Source organism: Eurytemora carolleeae, unplaced genomic scaffold (assembly GCF_000591075.1).
Source record: "Eurytemora carolleeae unplaced genomic scaffold, Eaff_2.0 scaffold719, whole genome shotgun sequence".
Taxonomy (NCBI): domain Eukaryota; kingdom Metazoa; phylum Arthropoda; class Copepoda; order Calanoida; family Temoridae; genus Eurytemora; species Eurytemora carolleeae.
In genome coordinates this window covers 110,139-135,959 of record NW_019396627.1, presented here as the reverse complement: position 1 = coordinate 135,959, position 25,821 = coordinate 110,139, and the positions used below count along the sequence as shown (strand labels likewise).

At 32.9% G+C, this 25,821-nt stretch overlaps 1 protein-coding gene across 1 annotated transcript; it reads left to right on the top strand.

Annotated features, from left to right (window-relative positions):
• Positions 1-319: 319 nt before the first annotated feature.
• LOC111706540 (Down syndrome cell adhesion molecule-like protein Dscam2) lies at positions 320-15,580 on the top strand. Its single transcript, XM_023479435.1, has 16 exons — positions 320-395; positions 1,068-1,240; positions 2,848-2,939; positions 5,718-5,771; positions 6,102-6,220; positions 6,702-6,760; positions 6,816-6,903; positions 7,680-7,800; positions 7,860-8,052; positions 8,253-8,353; positions 9,435-9,590; positions 11,240-11,313; positions 11,721-11,828; positions 13,460-13,595; positions 13,685-13,917; positions 15,438-15,580. The coding sequence occupies exons 1-16, from the start codon at positions 320-322 to the stop codon at positions 15,578-15,580; spliced, it is 1,926 nt and encodes a 641-aa protein (XP_023335203.1).
• Positions 15,581-25,821: the final 10,241 nt, after the last annotated feature.

Here is a 25,821-nt window from a genome sequence, read left to right as displayed (position 1 = left end):
TTATGTTTAAAGGATTAAATATTTGGTTTGGAATATTATGTTTGAAGGATTAAATATATGGTTTGGAATATTATGTTTAAAGAATTAAATATTTGGTTTGGAATATTGTGCACTAAAGATTAGATATTTGGTTTGGAATATTATGTTTACAGGATTAAATATTTGGTTTGGAATATTATGTTTGAAGGATTAAATATTTGGTTTGGAATATTATGTTTGAAGGATTAAATATTCGGTTTGGAATATTATGCTTAAAGGATTAAACACTTGGTTTGGAATATTATGTTTGAAGGATTAATTATGAAATGTGAATAATAAAATGTTTAATTCAGAAAGTTGGGAATCTAGTATTGAAGAAAGGGTTCACGGAAACATCCAGAGTACTGTTTTGTCAGGTTTGATATCTTTAATTCTTTTTTATACCACACCCCCAGGACCCCAATTCCCCATACTATCTTTCGGCCTTTTTTTGCATATAGGAGAGAAATATTTGTATTTATATATATTATATATTTGACGATAAGTCACATAATTCAATTCTGTATTCTAGAAAAGGAAATGAAGACTTGTAAAAAAGAATATTTATTATTTATCCTTGACTTCTATACCATCGAATACAGAATATATACAGGGAGACCCATAAATACGTGGAATAGGACGGTAAATGTAAAACTTAAGGAATGATTTTTAATAGTTTAATGAGCATGAAAAAGAGCTCAATGGTGCAGTGTACACAGACCCATTTTAATTGAGTTGATTTTTGTAAAATTGGTAAAACTGGTGTTTTTAACATCATCTGCGCGCAATGCACATGAGATTGCTAAAGTGGCGTCTTCCAATTTCACAATATTATGAGCCTCATTGTATTATTAATTTTCATGTAAAATCTGAAATGTAGTTAGAAACCGAAATATGTTTTAAAAAAATTATTTTTAAATATATTCCAAAGATTTCTTTTTCTCCTGCATCGGTTTGAACTCAGATGTAAATCCTTTGAAACTCATTTGTCACGCTTCCATCCTTTCAGATTTAAATCTTCTTGTCCTCAGGATAGTTTGTTGCTTCAGGGTTGAACCCGGACACGTTCTACAGTTTCCGGGTCCAGGCAGAGAACAGTCTTGGTTCCGGGTACCCTAGTCCAGTGCAGTCCATCAGGACGAGTCAGGATGCTCCGAGTGGAGCTCCGGAACAGGTTTCTGTTAAACCGACCAGCTCACAATCTTTACTCGTCACGTGGAGGGTAAGACAAATAATTTGCAAGAACATTAAGTTATTTATATTTATATATATTTATGTATTTATATATATATAATTATGTATTTATATATATTAGTTAATGGAGTAAAATCTATATGTAAGTTAATGGAGTAAAATCTATATGTGAGTTATTGGAGTAAAATCTATATGTAAGTTAATGGAGTAAAATCTATATGTGAGTTAATGGAGTAAAATCTATATGTAAGTTAATGGAGTAAAATCTATATGTCAGTTAATGGAGTGAAATCAAAAGCCAAGGAGTTGCCACATTAAAGTGGACCCAGTCCTAAAAATTGATGGAAATATTTTATAGCATCAATTATTATAGTTTAATTTTAGTAATTTTATTAAGTATAGGTTGCATTGACAATTAATTTTTTTCTTGTTTTTTTATTGAAAACACATTACTTTGAAAATAATTAGAAATATCTTATTTTTAAGAAAGATCTAGATAGTTATAAATATTTGATTTTTTCCGCTTGTCTACGAAAATAATGCAGAGCAGGGTTTCTTCTCTCCCTTGCCTCCTGAAACCTGATCTTATCAAGAGATATTACATCTCCAGATTCCTTCACTAACTACAGAAACTTGAACCTACCTACAAATAATAAATACCAATACAAAAATGTTTAATATCACAAAAATCTACTTTTTTATATTTTGTATGCATGTTTACATTGCTAAACTCATTGCTGAAGACGTAATTTCAAGTGCATTTATGATCAAGGATTGTATTAAAATAGGTTAGAAGATTTTTTGGACGACTTTACAGATTCACCGGGCAATATAAGTGTGCAATATAAGGAATTGGAAGGTTTATGGCGATTCCTAGAATGGTATTGAACATGTTGACATGGATGACAAGAATATTATATTTATATTCTGGCTATATTTGATATTTAGCCTCCTAAACTTGAACTAGACTCCTAAACCTGAACTAATATATGTTTAGGCTCCTAAACCTGAGCTAGAATATTTTTAGGCTCCTAAACCTGAACTAGAATATGTTTAGGCTCCTAAATCTGAACTAGAATATGTTTAGGCTCCTAAACCTGAACTAGAATATGTTTAGGCTCCTAAATCTGAACTAGAATATGTTTAGGCTCCTAAACCTGAACTAAAATATGTTTAGCCTCCTAAACCTGAACTAAATTATGTTTAGGCTCCTAAACCTGAACTAGAATATGTTTAGGCTCCTAAACCTGAACTAGAATATGTTTAGGCTCCTAAGCCTGAACTAGAATATGTTTAGCTTCCTTAACCTGAACTAGAATATGTTTAGGCTCCTAAACCTGAACTAAACTCCTAAACCTGAACTAAACTCCTAAACCTGAAGTAATATATGTTTAGGCTCCTAAACCTGAACTAGAATATGTTTAGACTCCTAAACCTGAACTAGAATATGTTTAGGCTCCTAAACCTGAACTACAATATGTTTTGGCTCCTAAACCTGAACTAGTATATGTTTAGGCTCCTAAACCTGAACTAATATATGTTTCGGCTCCTAAACCTGAACTAGTATATGTTTAGGCTCCTAAACCTGAACTAATATATGTTTAGGCTCCTAAACCTGAACTAGTATATGTTTAGGCTCCTAAACCTGAACTACGGCACGGACTGATCCAAGGATACAATATCTTCTATGCTTCTCTGGAATCTACTGATATTCAGGAACCCTACACGTTCAATAAAACATAGAAATACAATTAAATTCTCAAATATATAGTGTCCGTCCACCCCGTACAATTGTATGATAAAACTTCCATTTTATGATTGAGGAGCGCTAAGCTCTGCGTAATAAGTGCATTTAAGAAATATTTAAAATCTGAATCAGAAAATAAAATATTAGTTTTTTGGTTAAAGTTTAAATGCACCATACAAAGTTTTATAATTCTCCATCAGAGTTCTTGTTTATCATTTCAACGTCCTCTGCTGTAAGACTGTACATAAACTTCTCCGCTGTATACAGAATCATTTTCGACCGTAAACAGAATCATTTTCGACTGTACTCAGAATCATTTTCGACTGCACAGTTTTAATTTTATTTTATTAACTGTATTTTTCGACTGTACATGCAGTCATGCACAGTATTTCTTTTATTTTATAAACTGTATTTCTCGACTGTACATGCAGTCATGCACAGTATTTCTTTTATTTTATAAACTGTATTTCTCGACTGTACATGCAGTCATGCACAGTATTTATTTTATTTTATAAACTGTATTTCTCGACTGTACATGCATGCAGTCATGCACAGTATTTATTTCATTTTATAAACTGTATTTCTCGAATGTATATGCATGCAGTCATGCACAGTATTTCTTTTATTTTATAAACTGTATTTCTCGACTGTACATGCATACAGTCATGCACAGTATTTATTTTATTTTATTAACTGTATTTCTCGACTGTATATGTATTCAGTCATGCACAGTATTTATTTTATTTTATAAACTGTATTTCTCGACTGCACATGCATACAGTCATGCACAGTATTTCTTTTATTTTATAAACTGTATTTCTCGACTGTACATTCATGCAGTTATGCACAGTATTTATTTTATTTTATAAACTGTATTTCTCGACTATACATGCAGTCATGCACAGTATTTATTTTATTTTATAAACTATATTTCTCGACTGTACATGCAGTCATGCACAGTATTTATTTTATTTTATAAACTGTATTTCTCGACTGTGCATGCATGCAGTTATGCACAGTATTTATTTTATTTTATAAACTGTATTTCTCGACTGTACATGCAGTCATGCACAGTATTTNTTGTATCCTACATGGGATATTCAAACCTGTAATACAGCACAGAGGCCTAGCTAGACAATCGTATTACAGAGATAGGGTGGTTGTTACGGGGCTAGGTGGATTATCTTCTAATACTTAGGGGTAACATAGGATAAAAAAAATTGAAATTTCAAATTTCGATTTTTAAACAAATTTTGTGGGCAACGCAGGGCACTTCAGCTAGTCTATATAATAAAGCTCTTCGCTCATATATACATACATTTGTATCCATATATATTGTATATATATATATATATATATATATATATAATGTATGGATAGATATTATATAGAAAGGAGTCTGAAAACTGTAATCCATTAGTATCCTACATTAGAAGCATAATAGCATTATATTCAGAACTGTTAAAAATAACACTGCATTTGTTGCGCAGCCTCTTACAACAACTTATAAAAGTATAATTAATGCTTTTTAAAATATTTTAAAAACCTATGAGAATTTTGCCAATCACTTCTTAAACAATAAAGGTAAAAACAAGAGATGTATGGTTCTAAAATTCACACGGATAATGCTATATAAAGGTATAAATGAACTATGAAGGTAAAAGATAAAATCAAAGGCCAAGGGGTTGCGACACTTTAAAGAAGATCCAGTTTAGATCTCTGTGACAAGTACTAACCAACAAACATAACTACACAAAACAGTGTTCCAAAGTCAAATAAACTATTTTATTTTAATATATTAAAAAATATGAGTGTGTGAATGCCTCAAGGTTTATTAGGGGAACAGGTAATTGGTAGTAAAGCTGAATAGACATGACCTTGAATCATTTAACTAGGAAGGTGCTGACAGTTTAGGTTTAGTCCCATTCATGGTTTTAGTTTAAATATATATAAAGAAGATATTAGTTTAGTTTTACTGATTAGAAAACAAGTGTTATCTTCTAAACTTGAGCAGAACTATTTACTCTTCACTAGGAGATCTAATAAACCTTTAAGTACACTCTTCACCCTCCTCGTGTGTTGTTTTTTTCTCACAAACTCTGATTTAAATCTAAAATATTCAATGTTAAGATTAGATTGCAAAGATAGGATTAGAAAATTGTGTTTTTGGTAAGAACTCAGTTTCTTTGCCCTACCGTCAAATTTTGGTTTAAAAGTTCAACCTCCTGACAAATTATAAACTGTTTTTATTGTGTTAATGAAAGTAAATTTACTTTTCATAAACGTCAACTTTGCATTAGAATAATTAAAACAACTTTAACAGAATTCCCCTCCCCCCCCCCCATGGGATCTACAGCAAGATGGTAGTAATGTAAGTAAAAACATGGATTGGTAATCTACAGTTTAAAGGACCTTATTACTCGCTTCAGACTCTAATTTTCTTTTATCTTTGAAACATGATGTCATACGCCTTTAATGTCTACAAGATCAAGTATTTAAAGTTTAAACACCAAAAGTTTACACCATCAGGTTGCAAAGATATAAGGATAAAAAATTATTGTTTAAGTTGAGTTTCATAAACTTTTAAGATATGATTAAAATTCAGGCAAACAAAATTTTTACAAGAGTTTGCACATTTATGTTATTTCTCACAAATCTTCTGAGTTTTAATTAAATACTTCTATCCTCCTTGTTCTCCTTTAATTATCGTAATATCCTTGTTTAATTGTTGTGAAAGAACGTGTAATGTTGATATCAGGGTCTGCTACTACAGGAGACGATTAGTATCTCAGAAGGAGAAGATAGGGACAAGGTAGGTTCTCCAGGAGGTATTTATATCTTTTGGAACGAATAGGAACGAGGTACATTCTCCACTAGATATATAATCCTAAGGGGCGGAAAGGGACAAGGTAGGTTCTCCAGTAGGTATCTACATCCTTTGGACGAATAGGGATATGGTAAGATCTCATATCGTTAGTTAAAAATGATTATTTGTAATCTTTCATACACAGATGCCATACATTTCAGATTTATGATCTTTCAAAGATATTGACTATAATTTTTCCGCAATCTGCTTCTAAAAAACATTTATGAAAGATGTTGAATATTCATTTTCTTATTTAATTATATTTGAGATTGAAAGGTTTGAGTTGAAGGGTTTACGAAAGTTTACTGAATACTCCATATACCTGGAAGCATACAACCAGGTTGGGACGAGCCCGAAGAGTTCTCCAAGTGTGATTGCAAGAACTCTAGAGGACGGTGAGTAAAAATATTTAAATTAAAAACTAATCCCAGATTACATTTAAACTTTAAGTTTTGTTTAACTTAAAAGGAGTCTTAGCAAACTTGTTCAAGGAAGCTGAATTTGTTAATTTTATTTTTTTAGGTTTTTTTTTAACAGCAAATAAGTACTTTTATGAAAAAAATAAAAAATAAAAAAAAGGAAAAGGTCCAGTTTGATGGGATTAAATGTTGTAGTTTAATATCTAAGTATTGTAATATTTAAAATTTTATTCATACTTCTTCACCCCAAAATCGTTCATCTGGAAATAAAGATAAATATCAAAATAATACTCAACTGCTTAAATTTGATATATGTAGATATAGTGTGATGCAAAAGAAATAGGTTTAACCCTTTTTTATTTAAAATGGTTTTAGAATTTATTGGAATAAAGTTTTCAACATTTTGGTTTTAAAGATTATCTTCAAAGATTGTATTTTTTAAAGATTTATATTTCAGCTCCGAGTGCTCCTCCGAACAGGGTTGAATGCTCTGGGTTGGATTCAACGTCTCTCCAGGTAGGGGTTTAAGTACTCTTGAACACATTTTCATATTGAATGAAACCTGATTCAGGTTTCTTGGTTCGAACCTTCTCCTGTTCATATCCACGGTTTGCTGCAGGGATACTTTATATTCTATTCTCCTCTGCTAGAGTGGGAAGGTAGGGTATTCTAACATTTTTAATAGATTTATTTTTTTTCAATTTTAAGAAGAAGAAGTTACTAATAATCGTAAGATGTTACTACCCACTATGATCTTTAAAATTGTAAAAAAAACCTGCATGTGAAGATCGAAGAATTTTTTTTTAATAATATCGTTATACTTTTGGATAAACAACATGAATCGTCAATAATTATTAACATTAATCGTTAAATTTTTTGAAAATAACATCAAAGTTTTTTTCTTCCTCTTACATTTTCTTCTCTACAACCCCTCTCTAGTTAGTTAGCACCTAGGGTGAGATCTCGGAAAAGTTCTGTTCCTCCGTCCATGAACTCGGTTGATTATATTTGGAAGGTTTTTACTGTAACCTGGATTGTTAACCTTGCCCAGACAAAGTTTTTTAATTTTTTTGATTAATCTAAACATTTTAATACTAATATTGACTCCAATCATTGCTGCTGTTTTCCAATCGTAAATAGTAAAAAAGATTAGAATTTTAGCTACTTTTTAATTTTTAATTTGAATTTAATTGTGTCCGGAAAGATATAGCTTCCTATATACTATACTAATATACTATATACAACAAATGTTGATCTTGATTTTGATTTATAAAATATAAGTCACAGTCTATGATTCCTATGAAAGATATTGATAGATTACCGAATATCATAGAAAAATAAAATTGCACTCACTAGAATTAACTAAACATTTATCACCAATAAAACCTTTTGACCGTAAACAAATCATTACTTTGTTTGAATGTTGTTACAATAGAAAGCCCATCGGTGGAGAATCTGACTACAAGAGCAAGATCGGAGAAGATATCAGGGTTGGCAAGATGGCAGAACTATACCGTCTCCGTATCCGCGTATAACAGAGCAGGGTTGGGTGTCAGGTAGTACTCCATGAACCTTTGACAACTTTTATTGTTATTAACATGATTCTATCTTTTAGAAGTCGACCCATTTATTGCTCCACACTTGAGTCACTACCCGGAGCTCCGGCAAATATTAAAACCATCTCTGTATCGTCTAACTCCGTCCTAGTGACCTGGTTACCACCGATCCATCCCAACGGTCGGATCACTTTATACAAGGTTTACATGAAAACTATGCTTGAAGGACAACCTTTTACGGAACTGACAGAGGTAAGATTTTAATTAAAATCCGATAATTCGGAAATAACATAAGCACTCAATTCTCAATTCTAATCCTCATATTTTGCAACCTCAACCTTTGAAATTTCCAACTTTGATGTTAATACTTAAAAATATCAAAAATATAATAATTAGAAAATTTCAGTTGAGGCGAGTAAATCAATTCTTTTGTAAATCGTTATTTTCTATAGGTTTATCCTTCCGAGACGAGCAAAGTTTTCGAAAAACTGAATCCGGGCCAACCCTACTCCTGGTCCGTTACTGCCCTCACAATAGTTGGAGAAGGACCAAGGTTTAAGTGTTTATTTCTCCAACTTGTTTTTATGAGCGTGAAGAAGAACAAATCGGAAAAGGGGCTCCGAGCTTCCACAGGGTTACCCCCAAAGGATGAGACTTTACTGACTACATAAAACTCTTTCATTCTAACCTTATGAAGTTTGAACCTTGTCTTCGATCTGAAATCCAGTCTTTTATATTTATTATTTAGAAAAGAAAGCAAAATATTTAATTATATAGGAAACCAGCCATGTATGACAAAGGATCGAATATATTCCGTACAGTCGTCTCTGAAGTCTCTTACTTTTTGGTTAACCCTGTATATAAAGATATGTATATATCAATGATAATTAAATACTGAAAGGATGTGGGCAGGACAGGACGCGACGTGAGCTCATTTATTTATCAATAGTATTACTCCAGGTCCTGAAAGGACTGGTTTAATTGAATCCTGGATATGTTGAGACTAGAGACCAGGATACAAGGTTTCAGGGCTCAAGGAAATATTAAAAAAGATTTATTTTACTTTTACAATATTCTTCTAGGTTTTATGTCTCCAGTTTTCATATACTTCATCATTTAACCTAGTTTAATATTTTATTTTTTTAGAAAACGTTTTAACGGATTTCGAAAAATGTGAGTGGTGCGCGGCATTCTTAGATAGTTGCGCAAGCGACAAGAGAAATAATCAAATTCAAAACAAATTAATTAAAAAATACTATAAAATATAAACTATATACAAATTGGGCGAAAGATAATCGATGACTATAGGTTGTAATATCTGAATGATTTGTTTGAAATTAAATTGATTTTTTACGGTCTAAGTGAGTAAGTCATATGTTTCAATTTTCTCAATTCGTATGGGCGCTAAGTTATTGGGTATGAGACGTCTTTAATAATTTTCTCCTTATAGACGCAACAGATAGAAGTAAGATTATTAGCGATCAAAAGCCCTTTTTTATCGCATCAAGCCTATACCCCCTTTCATTTTTCGCGAACACTCCCTTTAAGCAAAATTTAAAAAGTTAAAGAAAGTTGGAAGACGACAATTATTACGTAGTTTTGTTGTAAAAAAAATAATTCTTTATTTTCCCTAGATCTGACACAGTAACGGAGACACCTCTGTACCAGGGAGAGAAAGGACCGGAGATGCTCGGATTCTCTAAGTTCTTGATCCAAGCTGAAGGAGACAACCTGGAGCTAAGCTGCAGGAATATAGGAAACCCGCCTGCTAGGATAGATTGGGAATACAAGTAGGTTCATTTTATCCTTTCGTTATGATCTTACATACAAACAAACAGACAGATTAATACTTAATGTATATAAATCGGCGCACAAGTGAAGTGGTTCAACTTGGTATACGTAGATCAACAACTCTACATTCATAAAATTTGATCCCATAGAGCCGTCGGACAAGATTCTGATTTATGCCAACTTTGTCCTTCATAAACTTTTGCGTCAGTTAATTCCCATGCTTTTTTACCCAAAAAATATAACTTTTCAACATTGGTGAATACAATTAGACTAATTTCATGGCAAATTTTAAATTTTTCATTGAATTTATAGAATAATATATTACAATTAAATAACAATTTTACAAAATATTAAAATATTCCATCAAAGACTTTAACTCATCCCTTCCATTTAAAAGGTCTCAGCTCTGAGCATCTTTTTTATCTTAAATGGTCCTATACTGGAATATTCAGACAACAGTTCAACACAAAAGCAAAAAAAAATAGGATAGATTTTTAACCTAACATAATACACAGTACTATGTACTTTTGAAGTAGTTATAGCCAATAGAGAGCATCAAGGATTGTGTACATTGTATACAGTGCATCAGTGCAATACTTTCTACTTTTCCAGATCAAATACTTTTCATATTTCATAAATGAAAATTCTCACTTCAATGTCAACAAATATTTAAGGGTCTTATCGTAAAACCTCAAGTCACCTTTTCTAGACATTGTTTTTAAAATTTAGACATATTTAATAATTACAAGTAGAAACTCAAAAAGCTAAAATTTCATTTAAAACGAGCTTTCAAAGTCCTTTTTTTAGAAAAAAACTAATTTGATGTCTAAAACTGATCTAAAATTAAGAAACCTGAACAAAGGCAAAATACAATCGACCGGCCCTGGGGGTTGATAGGTTTAAACTTAAAATATGTCTACTAATAAACACAATAACTATGTGGAAAACTTGGCTTAATTTAGAAATAATAAAACAATAAATAATAAAATCTAAATTTGAAATTATTATTTTTATTCTTACTCTTCATCTAACCTACAATTTACATAAAGCTAGCTTTTAAACGTTAAAGTTTTAAAGTATTATCATAAATTCTTTATTTCTTTAATTTAAAAATATTTTCTAAACTTTTAAAATAATTTCTTTTGAAGTTGAGTGAAACTCTTGTAAGTGTATTCCCTGATGTTTAGGAAAAACTATTTAGTTTCCGAACTGTACAAAGTTGTACTGTAATTTATAACTGATATTTATATATGTACTGTACTGTAATTTATAACTGATATTTATATATGTACTGCACTGTAATTTATAACTGATATTTATATATGTACTGCACTGTAATTTATAAATAATATTTATATATGTACTGCACTGTAATTTATAACTAATATTTATATATGTACTGTACTACAGGGTTTCCTAAGTAACGAATTTGAAATCCACAATATTTCCTTAATTTTTCAATTTCCAAAATGTGGTCTGTGGTTTCATTTTGAATATTTAACTAAAATTATCATTTTTTAAGATTTTTCAGAGACCACGTTTTGTAAACCCAGGTGTCGTACAATCATATTTTTTAAAAACAAAATTTTCCCTTATTTTATCTTTTAAAATTTTGCTGAACTATTATTAAAAGTGAAATCATTCCTAGAACTAATTTTGTATTTGCTCGGTTGAGTGGAGACAAGTTGGAGAATATAGAGATGTCTAGAGGAGGGAGACCTAGTAACACTTTACTAGGAACATTTCCTTTAAACTTTACACATTAACAGTTTATATGCAGATTATCGACAAAGTTTTCAGCCACAAAAATTGAAATAAAACCTGTTTAAAGGGACTGTCAACGTAATAAAACCTGCTTAAAGGGACTGTCAACGTAATTGAAATAAAACCTGCTTAAAGGGACTGGTAACGTAAATGAAATAAAACCTGCTTAAAGGGACTGTCAACGTAATTTCAAGCAACCTTTCATTTGAATAATGGTGTCCTCTAAACCGTAGTCTAAGAAAAAAAAGATTGATTAATATCCTTGTTTTTCTATCTGAAAATTGATTAAATTAAATTTAGTTAACAGTCCCTTTAAAAGTTAATATTTAACAACTTTAGAAATAAGTTTTAAGGATTGGTTTTAGGGAGCTTAAGGTTCGACTCCTTGAGGGTTGAGAACTCCGGGAATTATACTTGCTCAGCTACCAACAAACTAGGAGGAGCTCAGATATTCTATTCTCTCCAGGTCAAATGTAAGTAGGAATAGATTTAAATCTTTTGAGGTCAAAACTTTTTCCAGACTGGTGGTTTAATTAATGTCATCGGACAGAGCTTTTCTCTTGGTTGTTTTGTTACATATCCCAGGATTTTATCAAAATTCTTCAACTTGAAAGTTTACTATTTAGATATCGGTTAAAACGAAGTGGCTTAGCGCTATATCCAACCAAAAGGTCAAATAAAGACGTAGGAGAAGATTAAACTTTTCAGGTTTAAAGAAATAGAAGATGATGAAACATAAAAAAATGTCATTTCTTTTCTTTTTCTGATCCTAATAATCTTTATGCATTGCTCCTGTTAAGAAAGGAATACAATTTCCCCTGAGAACTGCGAACCCAACCTTGCTCTCTCTCTCTCTCTCTCTAGATTCATAATTCTTCATTATTTAATTCCTCCACTCCTCCTAGTTCTAGCTCTAGGGGGGAGAAGGTTTGATTATTAGCTCCATGTAATCCTTGAAGCTAGGAGAGAAGTTCATTATCCCATGTTTTATACGATGGAGAGAGAGGGTGGGGGAGCTATTATTGGGATTGAAATGAGAGGTTTAGTGATGGGATTCGCAGAGTTTATATTCCCCTGACTTCTACCAATTATTAATGATTGAGAATTATATCCATGGTATTGTATGATGGATATGATTAGGGAATTATGAACGCATTACTGTATTTTCTTCTTCGCAGATGTTTATTGGTTGCTTTATAGTGGTTCAGTAATCACTCAGAACTAGCGCAGAACATTTCCATACCTTTGACTAAGAATGTAATGCAAGGAAAGTTAATTGCAGTTCCGTATACTCTGCGTACATATTGAAACCAGTTCTCTCTGGGCAGAATTTGTAAGCAAGAATAGATGCATCAGTGTTCGTTTAGTATCCGAGGAGGTTAAAAGCATAAAATTTTGATAATTTCGATAATTTGCATAATAGTTTCCTATGACCAGAATATTTCATTGATTTTTTATGTGAAAGATGGATCCCATTTCAGGCTTTGACATCCGTCTTGTGCTTACTTTTCTGCCCAGTGACAGTACACTGCAGTACAAAAGATGCGTACACCTCTGAAATAAATTTCCTTTCATTAAATCCTTGCCTTTGACTAAATTTTTTCTGTTATATATAATAGAATTTGTGAATATGGTTAGTATGTGTGTAAGAGTGGAGGTATATATACTATATACACAATAAATGGTTTTCCATAAACTACCGAATATGAGATCCATTTGTCCATGGTAAAGTGGAATAGCTGGTACAACGAGGGAAGAAGTTTACCAAAAGAGTTAAAGATAATTTTTTTTTTTGGGGGGGGGGAGTGGGAGGGGAGATATAAGAAAGTTAATAACATAGAAAATGTGTATTTCTTAGATTTCTGAATTAAATAAAATATTTACAAACATCACTGTTCCAAAATTGCCCCAAGTTTCTACGAATCTACTGTTATCTTTTAGGAGAATTGACGAATATAACATCTTACTAAAAGTTGAAATTTTTGGAGCATCAGACAATCAATCTTTAACAACTTTTTGATATTTTATCTATATTTTTATTTTCATCAATTATTGCTTAACTTTTACTAAAATCTTTTACTAATATACAATCTTTGTTGTTAAGTGAGTCGGAGTAACGGTGTAGTTCCTTATCCACCAACCCTACGGATAGTAACAGTGAACCAGACTAGTATAACCTTATCTTGGGATACTCATCCCACAGGAGGATCCAGTATACTCAACTACAGGATATACTTCAGGTACTTCAGAATATACATACTTCAGGTACTTCAGTATATATTATTATATTGATTTAAATTAGAATGCTTAATATTGATTGAATATTTAGGCGTGAGGCTGGTAGCTGGGAGGAGAAATATGTTAGTATATCATCCTTCTCTCCTACTATCTATCCTTACTTGGAGACGGTTGGAAATCTAAAGTGTGGGTCCAGGCACTTCTTCCAGATCTCCGCCACTAATGATTTTGGAACAAGTTCAAGATCAACGGAGATTTCAACACTTACCCTCGGGTCTCCACCAATAGCTCCACCACAGGAGAAACTTCTCTACATGAACCCAGGTACAGGGTTACCTACAAAGGATGAGACTTCAGAGATGACTGTACATAATTTTTACTGTCTTTTTCCTTATATTTAGGATTCTCTGCAACTTTAAACTTGTTTCGTTTTCTTGTCAATAAATAGGGAATTAAAAGACAATATTCAGGGCAAAAGACTTATTTAAACTTGTAATTCGTTATATTTTATGAGTTTCAGGTCGTCTTTACAGTCTCGTCCTTTGTGGGTAACCCTGTAGGATCATTTTAGATTTTTTTTCTGAAAAAAAGTTGCTTTTATCAGTTTTTCCAGTTGTTTTTAACTCACTGTAGATGTTTAGACTGGCATGTCCGATTTACAACTGTACCCTTTCAACCTTTGTCTGATCATCGACGGCATCTTGAGTAACCTGTGTTTATATCTCTAGAAATTGTTTGAAACTGGAGTGTACAGTGTACACTAGCGAACAGTGTGAACTTAACGCAGCTGACTCAACATATTTCTCAAAAATCCCAAATATTCTATGTCCAAACCAGTTTTAAAAAATTTGAAGGAAAATATTTAATTTAGATTAGGGTTTCCATTTCGAATATCGCAAAAAAAAGCACAAATCTTTTTCTATAGCTGGCTAACTTATTTGAACAAATAGTAAATTTATCTAACATCGTAGAACAACAAATTATTTTGTAATGTAATGTAATGGATATTGCAGAAGAATATTACGCATTTTGCGCATTATTCCGCAAAAATTGAACTCATGTATGGCAATAGTTTTCATTTTCTCAAAGGCTACTTTTTTATAATTAACAAATAAACATACTCTTTATTATTTTTCAAATCAATTTTAACAAAATCGATTAAACTTTAAAGATATTGAAAACCCTAATCTAGCTGGACTCCCGGAAGTTTTAACATTATTATGAGTAATAAAACAGGTTGCAAACAAAATCATGAACAATAAGAATCGTTTCTGCGGATAAAATAATGATAACTCCGTCATCTTTGATCATTCAAAGGTTTAAAGATAATTTTGAACTCTTTTAAGTAATATCAATCAGTAATCAACTAAATATGTTCTTATTGAGAAAATATGGAATTGTTATCTTTTATTTAATTGGAAATTGGAAAATAGGTTTTCTTATTATTGAGTTCCTAGAACTTTCTGTACTTACAGATTTTAGTCGTCTCCGCATTACAGGGACTGTCGCTGTGACCTTCATTTTAAAAAATCCATGCTCGATCCACAACACGGTACTCTTAAATCCTTGATCTGATCGGTAATCTGATAAATTCAAAAATTTGTATAGAATAACCACAGTTTCATTTAAACAATAATTAATTAGAAAACGATAGATATCTCATGCAGTCTTGATCAGAAAAAGCTTTTCAGGGTTCAGGTGTGTGATTCGAAAATTCTACCTTGTAAATTTCTGAACTTTTAAATTCCATTTTTTAAACAAAGAATACAATTATATAGCTTGGTCAAAATCTTAATAAAATGTTTCAAAAAATATTGAAAAATCAATATTGAATTATTCACCAGGATCCAACCTTGTACTACTCCTGGAGAGCTGGAAGGACGGGGGGTGTCCAATATCCTCCTTTGTAGTCGAGTACAGGGAGGGAAGTCAGGACTGGCATCTTCTCTCTAATCTTCTCTCTCCGGAAACTAAAAGGAAAGATTGAAATATTTAAAATGAAATGATAATATTTCAATAAAGGTTTGCTTGCACAAACAAAAAATAAGAAATTAGTTGAGAAATTTTAAATTTTAAATTTTTCAATCTCCATCAGTTTGACCATCAGCGATAGATTGGAGTCCGGAAAGGATTATCAACTGAGGATGACTGCGCATAATTCTGCAGGATCTACGCGGCATACGTACACACTTTTCGCGGATTCTATAAATGGCGCCAACCCATCCTTAATTATTGGAATTGGTTCAACCGGTAGATATACAGGCTGGATGCTCCTTGCCGCGTTCACAATTACAAGTATCGCCATGTTAGCTTTTCTTATACGAAGACGACAAAAGCGTGTTCCACAAACAGGTAATAAATCATTTTCAGATAGAAATAGTTATCTTATTTATAAAGAAAAAAACTGTTCTGTAGGCTGTATCTCAAAACTTTCTAATTTGAGAAAATATTTTCAAGTTTCAATTTGAACTCAATCAAAACAGTTTAAAAGGATCAAACTCCATTAGAGTGATAATATACAGGATCTGTGCCAGGAGGAGGAATAGATTTATCCAACTTAACCAACTCACTGCCAAACCAAACCTACAACCTTCAATCCCATTCCAACCATATACCAAACCAAACAAATCTGTTGCACACTCAATTATATAAACAACAGGTAAAGTATATTAATTTTTAAAACATAATTTCAGCATTTTACAATTGATCTTTTTTCAAGAATTCGGATTGTGATGGTAGTCCTGAATATTATCTTCCAGTAGATACTCAAATCATGGCAAAGTAAGTAAAAGATAATATATTTTAATGATAAATAAAAGAATATTTATCTCTTTATTTTAAAAACTTTAAAAACTTAAATTTCTGATTTTGATCCTTATAAGCTGATTCTTTGCAATTCTTAAACTTTTTTCATAATATGAAAGTTGTCCAACATAAACTTCAAGTTCACCGTATCAATAGAGTTGGATCATCAATTTCTAGCTTATAGTTTATAAGATCAATTAATTAATATCAAACAATCCTTTATCTTTAAAACAAAATCCTATAAACAGTAACATGTGTAAAAACAAGGAAATTTAGGTTGGAGTATCGTTAATCTTTATATTTAATGTGAGCACTGTTAAATTTGAGGATAAATGCTTGATTCCTTAATTAAAGGTCCCGCTGCAGGGACATCGAAGATGATTTTGTTTACAAAAATGTCTTCTGCAATTAGGGGAGCACATTGTAATTATGAATATCCTCCTATGGAAGCGGCAGTACATTTTATGAAGGTTTCTGGTGAATAATTAGAAAACCATCTACCTTCATTCTGTAGAAATCCGGTCTCTACATTCTTTTGTAGAAACAATAGACACAATTTGTTTGCGCGTAGTTTTTCTTTGTCTTAAAAAAGGATGCGAGTGTTGGATATATTTTCTATAATTAAACTGAAGTAATTTAAAAAGTAACATGTCGGATTCACAATGTGACAATGGCACCCTTTTAACCTTTATCCTAAATCCACAAGATACTTTTTAAAATAAATGTTTTTGGATCAAAAACAAAAATAGTAAAAATTTCTTTTCTTTTCTTATATAAAGATGAGAAGCGTACTGTTGTGAATCTCTTTAAATGGAGGATCACTTAAATTTTGATTGATTTAATTAAGAGCATTTGGTTTCTAAACCCCGAAACTTTTCTTCCAGAGTACACAGTCTGAAACATCAGATGGTTTTCAAGCTTACGTACTTTACGTATATTTACAATGTAAAAATATAAATACATGATACTTGTTTTGTTTTAGTTCTTTCTTTGAAAAGTACGAAGACCCAGATTCCTTTCATCCTTACGCAGAAACATTGAGTAGCTCCAGGGTAAGCTTTTTTTACCAGAAACATTGAGTAGCTCCAGGGTAAGCTTTATTACCAGGAACACTGAGTAGCTCCAGGGTAAGCTTTTTTACCAGAAACATTGAGTAGCTCCAGGGTAAGCTTTTTTACCAGAAACATTGAGTAGCTCCCGGGTAAGCTTTTTTACCAGAAACATTGAGTAGCTCCAGGGTAAGCTTTTTTACCAAAAACATTGAGTAGCTCCAGGGTAAGCTTTTTTACCAGAAACATTGAGTAGCTCCAGGGTAAGCTTTTTTACCAGAAACATTGAGTAGCTCCAGGGTAAACTTTTTTACCAGAAACACTGAATAGCTCCAGGGTAAGCTTTTTTACCAGAAACACTGAGTAGCTCCCGGGTAAGCTTTTTTACCAGAAACACTGAGTAGCTCCAAGGAATACTTTTTTAAAAGAAACACTGATTAGCTCCATGGTAAGCTTTAAAAAGAAATATTTTTAACATTCGTATTTATTGTTCAGGCTGGAGGTCTAGCAGACAGTATTGGAGGAGGGTTTGGGTTTGAAATTCCAGATACTTTTGCTCCGGTCAGATCTCCATTCTTCTCCGAGTATCCGGAAGGGTTTGGGTCTCCGGAGCGGAGAGCGTTCTTGCATAAGTCCCATCATGTGAATACAAACTCTGAGAAGATGGATGTTTATGATAAGAGTTGGATTCCTATGAAACGAATAGATGTCATGTTTCAGTAAAGGAACTGAGACTTGGCACAAACTCAAATTTCATTATCTTATATCTTTGCAACCTGGTGGTGTAAACCTTTTATATTTCAAAATTAGATTATTGGATCTAGCAGAATTCCTAATTTTGAATATTTGAGGTCTACGACATTGGGTTGCAAAGATATAGGGATTTGAATATCAGGGTTTGTGGCAACGACTCAGTTCCTTTATTATATCCATTCTGCCTGGCCAGATGCTCTAAAGATTTTACGCCAAAAAAGTGTATATAGCAAGTATATAGTCCAACACGTTGTTTTAACTTCAATTCAGTGAAATTAAGAATATTTAATTTTGAAACAAAATCTCGTTAAAACAGAAATCCGAATATTCCCCTTAAACTTTTTGGTTTCGGAATGTTTTGAAAATCTAAAAATTATTTTTGATTTTTCACTTCGATGTGCACTGCAAAGCGTATTTGAAGACAAATAAGTTCCTAAACGTGAAAATTATATAAAATTGTTCATTTAATGTTGATTTCTTCAGTTATTTTAAGTCTTAATAGACATATATCAGAGTTTGTTTTTGGCTAAGCTATTTTTTGAAAAAAAACTTCGAATTGTCTATGTGTAATGTGTATCAACGCATCCTAACAGTAACCAAAAAAACTAAAACCATAGAACCACCTATAATAACTGGACATTATTTTGGAATTTACTCAACTTTAAATTCCTTTAACAAGGAATATAATAAAATAAAAGAGTTAATTCATGCTTTTTTACAAAAAATCAAAATGCATTCATAAAAAAATGAAATTATACATAGTATTAGGTCTATTAACGGTGTATGGAAAAAGTTGTTTAATTTTGTACAGTAATTTATAGAATAATATTGTCTTAGCACAAAGAACCATATCAATAAACTGAATAAATCAATTAATTTAACTTTAACTGAAGACCTGTGAAGGTATGTACTCTGTAGAATTTTTGGTGAGATATTAAAATCAACCCCCTTTTTCATTTTTCTTGGTCGTCAGTACTGCAGTTATTGGACATCTAAAATTGTGATATTTTTGGGATCGACTGAGCAAATCCATAAAAGATGTTTTAACCCTAACCGGTTGGGAGGGGGAGGGTCGTTTGGTGCCCCCCCCCCTCCTTAATTGCCATTTAAAAAAATATTCTACCACCCGATTTTTTAAAGTTAGCGTTCTATTTTAGTTTAATGAGCTGGCCTTGAAAAATTGGGCTATGAACATGTATTTCAACTTCCTACCTTTACTTTTACCTTTTCGAGGAGGGATGGGAGAGGGGGAAGCGTCCCATCCTCTCAGTCTATTCTTTGATGTTTATAGGGAAAACTTCCAGCAAAGCTGGGTTTTCAAGCTAGATGCTTATATATTTACTACTGCTGCACATCCTAGATAAAACCTCATCCATTTTATTTTATTTATTTTCAATTCAACCATTCAAAAGTTTTCCTGTTTATTTAAGAATATTTTTATATAATCATATGTTCCGTGAAAATGCAAGATAATCAGACTCTTTACCGTCTCTGTAAACTATCTCAAAGATAGAGTTTACAACACTAAGGGAAAATATGATGCCCCATTTTGATGTAAATCTTTAGGAATACAAATATTTAAAATGTACATGAGGCCCGGGCTGATCTGGTAGTTGCTGTCTAAATACCATCGAGTTTTGGCAATAACATCGGATCTCTTAAATGGACTGTAAAGGAAAAATGACGAATGGGGGTATCAAATTCATACGAACATTTATATACATAAAATTTTGTATAAAAATTTAAACAGTTCATATTCAGCAAATACGTAATACAGATGTAGACAAGTGACCAGTATACTTCACTCCCATTGGTGGAAGTTCTGGTCACGTGATACGGACGTATATATAATATTATCAATTATATCAATTAAAATAAAAAATTATTAAATTCAAATAATAATAGGAGCAAACCTAAGTTATTCAGGCTCCTCTGGGATATCCTCGTTTTCCGATTGGTTGCGTAATTACTGAATATGATCTGTTTAAAACGTAGAAGTTTATACCAAATCCTATGTATATAAGTTTTCGTATAAATTTGACGCAGTTTTATATCAATTTCTCGAGACATGAACATGCTTAGGTTTCAGTCTATACCCTTTCATTTTTCCTTTACAGTCCCTTAACATCATTCGTTTATTAAAATTTTGTATATAAAAATACTAAATACAACTCCTCTCTATTCCAATTTACCATCCACCTAGTTTTATAGTCTTTCATTTGCCTACCCTCTAGAATTCTAGCGTAAAAAAAAACATTTAAATAATTGAATTGTTTATTTGATCTAACTGTATCAGCATAAAAAATTACCATTGAGCTTAACTCCTGACTCCGGACTAGACTTGTTAACTTGAAAATATAAAGTTCAGGTTCAGTTGTAGGAAACCTAGGCTCAGGGTAGGATATAATCAATTCTAGATAGTTGTAGGAAACCTAGGCTCAGGGTAGGATATAATCAATTCTAGATATATACAAGAAACCTAGGCTCAGAGTAGGATATAATCAATTCTAGATATAAACAGGAAACCTAGGCTCAGGGTAGGATATAAACTATTCTAGATAGATGCAGGAAACCTAGGCTCAGGGTAGGATATAATCAACTCTAGATAGTTGTAGGAAACCTAGGCTCATGGTAGGATATAATCTATTCTAGATAGTTGCAGGAAACCTAGGCTCAGAGTAGGATATAATCAATTCTAGATAAATGCAGGAAACCTAGGCTCCGGGTAGGATGTAATCAATTCTAGATAGTTGCAGGAAACCGTGGCTCAGGGTAGGATAGAATCAATTCCAGATAGTTGCAGGAAACCTAGGCTTCGGGTAGGATATAATCTATTCTAGATAGTTGCAGGAAACCTAGGCTCATGGTAGGATATAATCTATTCTAGATAGTTGCAGGAAACCTAGGCTCAGAGTAGGATATAATCAATTCTAGTTAGTTGCAGGAAACCTAGGCTCAGGGTAGGATATAATCAACTCTAGATAGTTGCAGGAAACCTAGGCTTCGGGTAGGATATAAACTATTCTAGATAGTTGCAGGAAACCTAGGCTCATGGTAGGATATAATCTATTCTAGATAGTTGCAGGAAACCTAGGCTCATGGTAGGATATAAACTATTCTAGATAGTTGCAGGAAACCTAGGCTTCGGGTAGGATATAAACTATTCTAGATAGTTGCAGGAACCCTAGGCTCATGGTAGGATATAAACTATTCTAGATAGTTGCAGGAAACCTAGGCTTCGGGTAGGATATAATCTATTCTAGATAGTTGCAGGAAACCTAGGCTCATGGTAGGATATAAACTATTCTAGATAGTTGCAGGAAACCTAGGCTTCGGGTAGGATATAAACTATTCTAGATAGTTGCAGGAAACTTTTTCTTGTTCCTTGCAACAAATTTGTTGTCAATTTTCATATACTTTTGTTCAATCCTTCTTGAAAAAAGACAGATTTTCAGTACGACAACCTTCATTTGGTTGAGAGAGGATAAATGCAATTATGTAAAATGTATAAATCCCTCCTCCCCTATCTCTCCTAAGTGATTGAATGTTTGTCTAAGGTTTAAATAAAGTTTTTATGCTCCGTCACATGTTAACTAAACCAACAAAGAGTTTAGCGACCTAAACAATTCATTTAATGGGTTAACAACGTTCCTTCCCTGGTAGTTTATCCAACTTTAAATTGAATAGTTAAATATGCAGTTGTAGAATAGCCTGTACTCGAGGTTGTTTTCAAACTATATAAACTAGGTTTCAACATTTACAATATTCACTTGAACAAACTTTACTTTCAACTCCAGGTGTTGTTGTCAAAGCCGTTAGATACACACGAGATGTTTCAAATACCTCGGTAGATACACATCAAGATATCTCAAATACATCAGTAGATACACATCAAGATATCTCAAATACATCAGTAGATACACATCAAGATATCTCAAATACATCAGTAGATATACATCAAGATAACTCAAATACCTCAGTAGATCCACATTAATATATCTCAAATACATTAGTAGAGAAACATCAAGATATCTCAAATACATCAGTAGATAAACATCAAGATATCTCAAATACCTCAGTAGATACACATCAAGATATCTCAAATATCTCAGTAGATACACATCAAGATATCTCAAATACCTCAGTAGATACACATCAAGATATCTCAAATACCTCAGTAGATACACAGCAAGATAACTCAAATACCTCGGTAGATCCACATCAAGATAACTCAAATACCTCGGTAGATACACAGCAAGATATCTCAAATACCTCGGTAGATCCACATCAAGATATCTCAAATACCTCGGTAGATACACATCAAGATATCTCAAATACCTCGGTAGATACACAGCAAGATATCTCAAATACCTTGGTAGATCCACATCAAGATAACTCAAATACCTCGGTAGATCAACATCAAGATATCTCAAATACCTCACTAGATGCACATCAAGATATCTCAAATACCTCGGTAGAACCACATCAAGATATCTTAAATACCTCAGTAGATACACAGCAAAATATCTCAAATACCTCACTAGATGCACATCAAGATATCTCAAATACGTCGGTAGATCCACATTAATATATCTCAAATACCTCAGTAGATGCACATCAAGATATCTCAAATACCTCGGTAGATCCACATTAATATATCTCAAATACCTCAGTAGATACACAGCAAGATATCTCAAATACATCAATCGGTAGATCCACATTAATATATCTCAAATACCTCAGTAGATGCACATCAAGATATCTCAAATACCTCGGTAGATCCACATTAATATATCTCAAATACCTCAGTAGATACACAGCAAGATATCTCAAATACATCAATAGATACACATCAAGATATCTCAAATATCTCGTTAGATACACATCAAGATATCTCAAATATCTCGGTAGATACACATCAATATTTCTCAAATACCTCGAGTAGAAAGACAGCAAGATATCTCAAATACCTCAATAGATACACATCAAGATATCTTAATTACCTCAATAGGTACACATCAAGATATCTCAAATACCTCAGTAGATACACATCAAGATATCTCAAATACATAGAGTAGATCCACATCTAGATATCTTAAATACCTCAGTAGATACACATCAAGATATCTCAAATACCTCAGTAGATACACATAAAGATATCTCAAATACCTCAGTAGATACACATCAAGATATCTCAAATAACTCAGTAGATACACATCAAGATATCTAAAATACATTAGTAGATAAACATCATGATATCTCAAATACCTCGAGTAGATACACATCAAGGTACATTTCTGATTAAGTACCTCCTGTTCTATCTAAGTACCTCCTGCTCTGACTAAGTATCTCCTGTTGTATCTAAGTACCTCCTGTTCAATCAAAGTACCTCCTGTTCTCTCTGGGTACATTCTGCTCTAACTTTAGGTACTTCATGCTGTATTTCCTGCTCTATGTAAGTACCTCCTGCTCTATGTAAGTACCTCCTGCTCTATGTAAGTACCTCCTGTTCTATTTAAGTACCTACTGCTCTATATCCGTATACCCCCTGTTCTATCTAAGTACCTCCTGTTCTATATCAGTATACCTCCTGCTCTATGTAAGTACCTCCTGTTCTATCTAAGTACCTCCTGCTCTATCTAAGTACCTCCTGCTCTATCTAAGTACCTCATGTTCTCTTTAAGTACCTCCTGTTCTATCTATGTACCTCCTGATCCATATCAGTATACCCCCTGTTCTATGTAAGTACCTCCTGTTCTATCTAAGTACCTCCTGCTCTATCTAAGTACATCCTGTTCTCTTTAAGTACTTCCTGTTCTATCTATGTACCTCCTGCTCTACATCAGTATACCCCCTGTTCTATCTAAGTACCTCCTGTTCTATCTAAGTACCTCCTGTTCTATGTAAGTACCTTTAGAAAATATGTCTGGATGGAATACCGGGAGAACTCAGGCTGGAAACCTAAATTATCCGTCTCAAGGGTAAACTTTTTCTTCAGAGCTCATTATTTATTAATATTCTGAAAGTTAAAATGATGATAAGCATTTTTCAATCTATTTTAATCCATTTTTTATCAAACATTTATCATGACTTTTTTGATAAAAAAAATGAAAATAATTGGAGAAAATAAAACAATTATATTTATTCCAAAACTAGTTTCCGACATATTTTCAATAGCATAAGATAGAAACTATCAGAACCTGGTTTTAACTTAGAACTTTGAATTTAAACTGAATTGATGTTTCATCGAAGTTTGTGAATATTCAGATTTAATCAATTAAGTTTATCGATCATCAATAATTTCCACATTTAAATTAAATCAGATGAAAAATATCCTAAAATTGTTTTAGTATTCTATTATACTTTGGTATAATTTAAATAATATAAAATAGCATTTATTTGTTTTTGTTTTTCTGTCAGAAATGGAACCATTACTTGCAATTTAGGAGTTTCAACTCAATAACAAAGAAACAGTTAGATCGAATTGATTTGATTTTTTTAAAACCAGAATTCCCCTCATCCCCTTGCTACCCCTCCTAGTTACCAACTCTCCTAGTTACCAACCCCTCCTAATTACCAACTCTCCTAGTTACCAACCCCTCCTAATCACTAACCCCTTTCAGTTACCTAATCCTCCAAGTTAACAACCCGTCCTAGTTACCAACTCTCCTAATTACCAACCCCTCCTAGTTACCAACCCGTCCTAGTTACCAACCCGTCCTAGTTACAAACCACTCCTAGTTACCAACCCCTCCTAGTTACCAACCCCTCCTAGTTACAAACCCTTCCTGGTTACCAACCCCTCCTGGTTGCCAACCCCTCCTAGTTACCAACCCTTCCTAGTTCTCAACCCCTCCTAGTTACCAACCCCTCCTAGTTACAAACCCCTCCTGGTTACCAACCCGTCCTGGTTGCCAACTCCTCCTGGTTACCAACCCTTCCTAGTTTCTAACCCCTCCTAGTTACCAACCCCTCCTAGTTACCAACCCGTCCTAGCTACCAACCCCTCCTAGTTACCAACCCCTCCTAGTTACCAACCCCTCCTACTTACCAACCCCTCCTAATTACTAACCCCCTAACCCTCCTAGTTACCAACCCATCCTAGTTACCAACCCCTTCTAGTTACCAACCCGTCCTAGCTACCAACCCCTCCTAGTTACCAACCCCTCCTAGTTACCAACCCCTCCTACTTACCAACCCCTCCTAATTACTAACCCCCTAACCCTCCTAGTTACCAACCCATCCTAGTTACCAACCCCTTCTAGTTACCAACCCCTCCTAGTTACCAAGCCTTCCTAGTTACCAACCCTTCCTAGTTACCAACCCGTCCTAGTTACCAACCCCTCCTATAGTTACCAACTTCTAGTTACCAACCCCTGTTTTTGTTACCAACCCTCTTTAGTTATTAACCGCAATATAGAATAGTGTATTTTTATTTAAATCAGCAATCAAATCAGTAAAAATCAAGTTTAATTTTGAAAATAAAAATAAAATTTAATTATTTTAGTTTAAACAGATCCAATTCTACGATGCAACTCCCTCACGGTAACATTTTTGTTTCATTTAGTTTAATGGTTTCACTGCAGCTTTCAAATCTTTTAAAATCATACTTTTCAAACAA

Coding starts and splice junctions, on each gene's coding strand:
- LOC111706540 (XM_023479435.1), top strand. CDS start 320: ATGTTTAATTCAGAAAGTTGGGAATCTAGTATTGAAGAAAGGGTTCAC. Junction 8,053..8,252: donor CTTTTACGGAACTGACAGAG/GTAAGATTTTAA, acceptor TATTTTCTATAG/GTTTATCCTTCCGAGACGAG. Junction 8,354..9,434: donor ATAGTTGGAGAAGGACCAAG/GTTTAAGTGTTT, acceptor TATTTTCCCTAG/ATCTGACACAGTAACGGAGA.